Genomic DNA, 5,812 nt, shown 5'->3' with positions numbered 1-5,812 from the left:
CTTTGGAGCAAATTGTTGCACCAAAAATTGACCGATATCGGGTTCAGCCAGAGCCTCGTAGACATGTGCGTGTATTTCTGGTGGAAGGGTAGTGCACCCTTGGTGGTAGGAGTGTACGTCGATGATCTGCTGGTCACTGGGACCAAGCGGGAGGCTGTGGATGCTTTCTTCGACGAGCTTGCGGTGAAGAGTTTGGGCTGCGCACACAAGTTCCTTGGTATGCGCGTCAATTACGATGAGGACGCGGGCTATGACTTGGACCAGGAAATCACCATCTCGGCCATGCTGGGAGAGCATGGGATGGAACTGGCGCACGGTGTGCGTGCATCGATAGGGCACGAGTGGAATGAGGAGCAGGAGGAGAGCGCAGCCCGACTTCCTGCTGACGGAAGCGATGGAGTGATCACCGTGACAAAGTCCCGCTCCCCAGTAGGTAGTTTGCTATGGGTGGCCACATGCTCAAGGCCCGATATCGTCTTCGCTGTGCACAAGGCCACGAGACGCGCCTACCGCCCGACGATGGCTGACTGGAAGCTGGCCAAGAGAATACTGAGGTATTTGGCGGGGACGAAAGGCCTGCGTCTCCAGATGCACGGTAAGAGAGGAGCGAACGAGCCGCTGGAGGTGGTTGGATACAGCGATGCTGACTTCGCTGCGGATAAGGAGGATCCCAAGTCCGTGACCGGGGGGCTGGTGACCGTGGATGGTATGCCCGTAGGCTGGTTGTGTAAAAAGCAGGGGGGGGGGTGTCGCTGTCGACCATGGAAGCCGAGTACACGGCAGCGTCTGTCATGGGGCAAGAGCTTCTCGGGATTCGACAGCTCGTGACATCTTGTGCGAAGATCCGATGTACTTGCGCGTGGATAATCAAGCTGCGTTGAAGCAGCTGGATGGCGAAAATGTATTTTCGAAGGCGAAACATATCGACGTACGAATCAAGTTCGTGGTCGACTATGCGAAGCGAGGTGTGCTGAAAACGGAGTATTGCGAAGGTGAACGAATGCCTGTGGACATGTTTACAAAGGTGCTGACTGCCCCAAGGATGAAGGAGCTCGCAGAGCTTGTGGGGCTGCACTGGGGATCAAGGTGAGCGAAGAGTCACGCTACTCGACGAGGAGGAGTGTTGGAAGTAGATGATTACTGGTGGAGGTATAGATGCGTCGTGCAGCTGCTTTTCAGGGGTGAGAGAACAGTGGCTCCGGGGGAGCGCTGAACAAGGTCTACTATTGGATGTTGTAACTCAGGATAGGTAGGAGTTGTGTTAGTTCGCGTAGCTAAATTAATATCACTTCCTCTTTGACTTCATCGCGCTCAAGTGGCAGTCCGGCAGCCTGGGGAGTACTCCAGGCATTTAACACGACTGCTCCAAGCGTGCACTCGACGAGGCCGCTAGTGTGCGTCGCCGCAACATCTGGTCTATGGCCAGGCTCGCAAGTAAGTGCACGAGCCAACGCCCAAAAGAGAGGGCCAAGGCCGTGAAGTCACGCCGGATGGATGCCTGATCAAAGTCGTGGAAGTGGACGCGTGCAATTCTGAGGAAGACTCGTCAACAACGATTGCTGAAGGGAACACGAGCCCGCCTCCAAGCAATGTCGAGGTGCCTGTGACCCCCGGAAAGGGCTTGTTGCCCATCAGTGACGAAGACAAGCCAATGGATACCGTCGTCAATACAGTGAATGCTGACGCCTCGGGCAGGTCTCAAGCCGGGGCAAGCCAATGTGGACCTGGAAGAGCAGCAATGCGAGAACAGCAATTAAGAAATTGAATGCCCAGTGCATGTTTACGTTCGTACAGGGCTTTAAGCACTCAAATCCGCATATTGGCACAATAGCATTGTGTTTGCGTGGTCCATGAGGAATTAAACCTTTTCTGTTCGAAACTATTGTGTTGGTACCGGACGATACCTCGAACATTGAACGATTTCGGGCGCAGGCGCGTTGGGCACCAAGTTTTGGGATCCCTAAGTGGTGAGTTTAAACACGAATTAGTTTTTGTTGGGAAAGCTATCAATAGGGCGTATTATTATGCTTTGCAATGCGTTTGTCGTTTTCAGCTAGTGTTTTGCCCGAGTTATAATATCTGGCGCCCGACATAAAAACAGGTGGCCACTAACTCGACCTAGTTATTTTCACCCGCCTCGATATCGATCTCGATTTACGCTATCTGTGGTCGAATTACCGATCCAAAAACGCAATTCGGACCGATTTATTTTAAATCGAGATGGCTGTGTCCGGATTATAATGCCGTGCTTTATATATATAATATGCAATTGGACACTTACATCTGGACACTTGAAGAGTGGTCGGCAGATCGCGCTGCCGATCTGTCGAAGCACCGCAGTTTCCGAAAACCTTCATCGTGCACAAGTACAGCATGCACTCTCCCGACTACCGTTGACGAGCTGTTTTTCTTATGCATGTGCATGGAATCTGTGTGCAGTATGTTAACGATATATTTCGGCCTAATGTGCGAACACTGCAACGTTGGTACAAGTTGTTTTTGACCGATGGTGTGGTTGATGAAGGAGATCGAACTAACCGCTCGTCGCGTTGGCCGAACGACGTGGTAACCCGTGTTCGAAAGTACGTGAAAGCCCACCCTACATTTTATTTAGAGGAGCTACAGCAGTTCATACGAAACGCTTTTCCTAAAGTAAAATGGTAGCGTAGTATCAACATGTGGTCTTACATGACGGGGAGCTGCTCGCGCCACAGAGAAGCGGAAAGCCCAGTGTTGCAGGAGCTGCTCGTGCACTCACAGACGAAGCTAACGAGCCGTTAAATACGTCCAACAGAGCCGTACCGGAGCAGCAGTAGCCGGCGACGCTACCTCGGTGTCATGAGAACCAATGATGCGCCCGTTATGTTAAGTAGGAAGAGGCGGTGCGACTTACCTACGCCTGGAGGTCGATTTACTACCATGTCGCATTTTTATGTTTTCGAATTATTTTATCTCAGATATCGATCTAAGCCTAAATCCGAGCGACAAAATATCTTCAAACCACAATATATTCACAATAAAACATTGCGAGAACGACAATTGCTGTGCAACACAACGAAGCAGGAGCCGACCTGTAAGACGCTAGATCACCTAAATAATAAACTGTTGGAGCGCACACTGCAAGAGTGCCATGTCAAGTTAGGCCACCTCAATAATGAAACAGTTATTGCGATGATACGCGCAAAGTTAGTAGCTGGAATGATAAAATTACCCGCGTCAGGTGTAACAAAGATCATTCATTTTCTTCTGCATAATGTGTACAAAGATGAAGAAGAGGAGGATGTCCTACCTGAATACGAAGGGGTTGAGAGACGAAAACTTGATTAGCTCCGTTAACATGGACACAAACGGTCCCATGAAAACAATTGGGGTCAGGCGAGCGACAAACATTTGGCGCGAAACGATAAATTCGAATACCCATCCAAAAATTATGCATTGTTAGAAAGTTATACGAATATGAGCATCACTGCTGGATACTTAGTACCGGAGACCACAAGATTTTGTCCGACCCATAATTTTCGTCCGACGTGTAAAAAGTCAAATACTATAGATTTTCAAAAGTACAACTATAACTTTACGATAAAAGTTTGCACGAAAAAGCTCATTTTTATTCCGTCTTGTCAATGACACATGCACCGGTGTCCGAGCGTGGGCCGACTTGAATGCGCCCAGCCTTGGCGAAACCACGTCGAATCCCATCGACCGGCACAGATTCCCACGCAGCAACGACGATATCTGTGATAAGGCTGCGTCGCTGGGTGGGATTGGTGCAAAACTCGTTATCTAAATGGGACCTCACATACATCTTCCTACTGAAGTGCGTGAACACACGCATTACCGCAATATCCATCGGCTGGGAAATGCCTGTGATGCCAGGATGAATGAACTCAGGTTCAGTGCAGCTGTCCGCGAGCGTGCTCGCGTTGAATCCATCCTGGGGACCTTCAAGCTGTCGAGCAGCAGCACTGATGGACCAAGGACCGATGGCCTCCACACCTATCATACCAATTGCCATTCAACAGTAGGTACCGACACTGAAACATAATCACGAACGTCTTGGATCCACTCCTCCATGAGTGCTGGTCGCAATACGCGTTCGCCTGTACCGTGATCACCACCTTGTTCGCGCGGTGGGCAGGATGGCGTTCGAGCTCGGCTTGAACGGGGTAACCAGGCTCACCCTTGAACACGACTAACGGGGGCACCTTACGCCCCGTTGCCGACGCACACAGAAACACGGAGGCTTGGAACGAGTTCGTTGACATAGCTAATCAATACAAAAATTAAGTTAAAGCCGTACAATGCGCATTGCAATGGTTAGATACTTACACTGGACAACGTCAATATGACGTTCGCTCCGAAAAGAGATAGTGGTGCTCGGATTCATGTCGATGTAAATCAACGTTTGGTTCATATTGTAGATATAGTTGTACTTGTCGTCGCCAGCCGTGATGGACACGACGCTGTCCATCTCAAACTCGTAGCGCATGGCGCACCCGAACGCGTCGGCCACCAACTGGTTCATACAAATATCAATATAAAATACCAGTACCATAAATAAAATCGGGCACACGCTGGCACAGTACCTGTAGCTCCTCGCGCCGCTTGACGCCGCAGTGAGTGATGTGGCGAATGGACAGCTTGTTGCGGTCTCGAAACCGCCGCAAGTACTCGTATGCAGCGCGTTGAGTGCGTTCACCTTGCGGCCGCCGCTCAAACCGCGCGCCCATGACTAGCAAACACTGGCTCGTCACGCATGTTGCTCTATTTTCCTCGTTTGATGCACCCATTCTAACAACCTGCAATAAACATATCACAGATCAGTCAACTCATAGCCGTACTGTAGGATGTGACGAACGTATCTCCTCTCCATGTCATGATATAGTACCGGCGGCCCTCGTCGTGCGGCGCTGCGGGCGAAGCAGCCACGATCACAGACGCTGTTTTTCGCCAGCGCAACAGCGTCCGCGGCGGCACCTTGACCTCGGCCGCCACGTCGGCGAAGCTTCTGTCGTTCGCAACGGCATCTTCGCTCGTGGCGATGGCATGCATACAGTAGGGTAGATGATTAGATGTGTTGCATGCATGCCGTTTCGTGGGTGAACTCACCTTCGGCCTGACGCTGCTCTTTTGGTGCGGGCCTCGCACCACCCTGCAAATAACGGAATGTTGGCCGCGTGACCCGCAACAAATTAGTGGCGATGATGCAGTGCTCCTGCGCGCTGGATGACCATACCTTATACGTGGTATATTATGTTTTTACGATCGGACAAATAGGTTGTGGTCTCCGGGTAGACATTTCAATATATCGTACCTCTCAGAAAGAATGCGTAACAAGTAAAATGCCAAATTCAGATTTTGGAGCATTTGGTTTCGTTGATAGCTACTAATTAACACAAAGAAAGCCGTTTCCAATTCCGGGCTAACATCAGATTTGATGCTTACCTGCCTAATGTTAGAAGCCCAAAATAGCATTACAATAGCCTGGGGGCGCAATCAATCTATTAAAGAAGTCCTAACCAACGCGAAAGGCTGGATGGGATCATTATCCGATTTCCGCAGTCTCTATGAAGAAGTTTCTGCCGCGAGATGCTTCAAACGCAGGGTGGATGGCAACTCAAGAGGAGCGCACGAAGCAAAATAGCGTCAACGAGCAAATTTGTCTCCACGCGTTTCCAGAACTATCGAGTAAATCCAAGCCAACATCGACGTCGAGGCCGCAGAAGCAAGAATTCAACAGCAACAATTTTGCAGATTTTGTGGCGACATAATTGCTTCAATGATTGAGGTTGCCTTTGCACAACTGTTGCTT

The 5,812-nt window shown here is 50.2% G+C and overlaps 1 protein-coding gene across 1 annotated transcript; it reads right to left on the bottom strand.

The window, feature by feature from the left end:
* Positions 1-3,944: 3,944 nt before the first annotated feature.
* Positions 3,945-5,052, bottom strand: IUM83_09135 (Cytochrome P450; the record flags this gene model as incomplete). Its single annotated transcript, XM_067933555.1, has 4 exons — positions 3,945-4,267; positions 4,330-4,516; positions 4,587-4,791; positions 4,859-5,052. 4 exons carry the CDS (start codon positions 5,050-5,052, stop codon positions 3,945-3,947), a joined length of 909 nt encoding a protein of 302 aa, XP_067800019.1.
* Between the last annotated feature and the right edge of the window lie 760 nt (positions 5,053-5,812).

This window comes from Phytophthora cinnamomi, assembly GCF_018691715.1.
Source record: "Phytophthora cinnamomi strain GKB4 chromosome Unknown Contig3, whole genome shotgun sequence".
NCBI classification, from domain to species: Eukaryota; Oomycota; class Peronosporomycetes; order Peronosporales; family Peronosporaceae; genus Phytophthora; species Phytophthora cinnamomi.
This window is presented reverse-complemented; position numbering and strand designations above follow the sequence as displayed.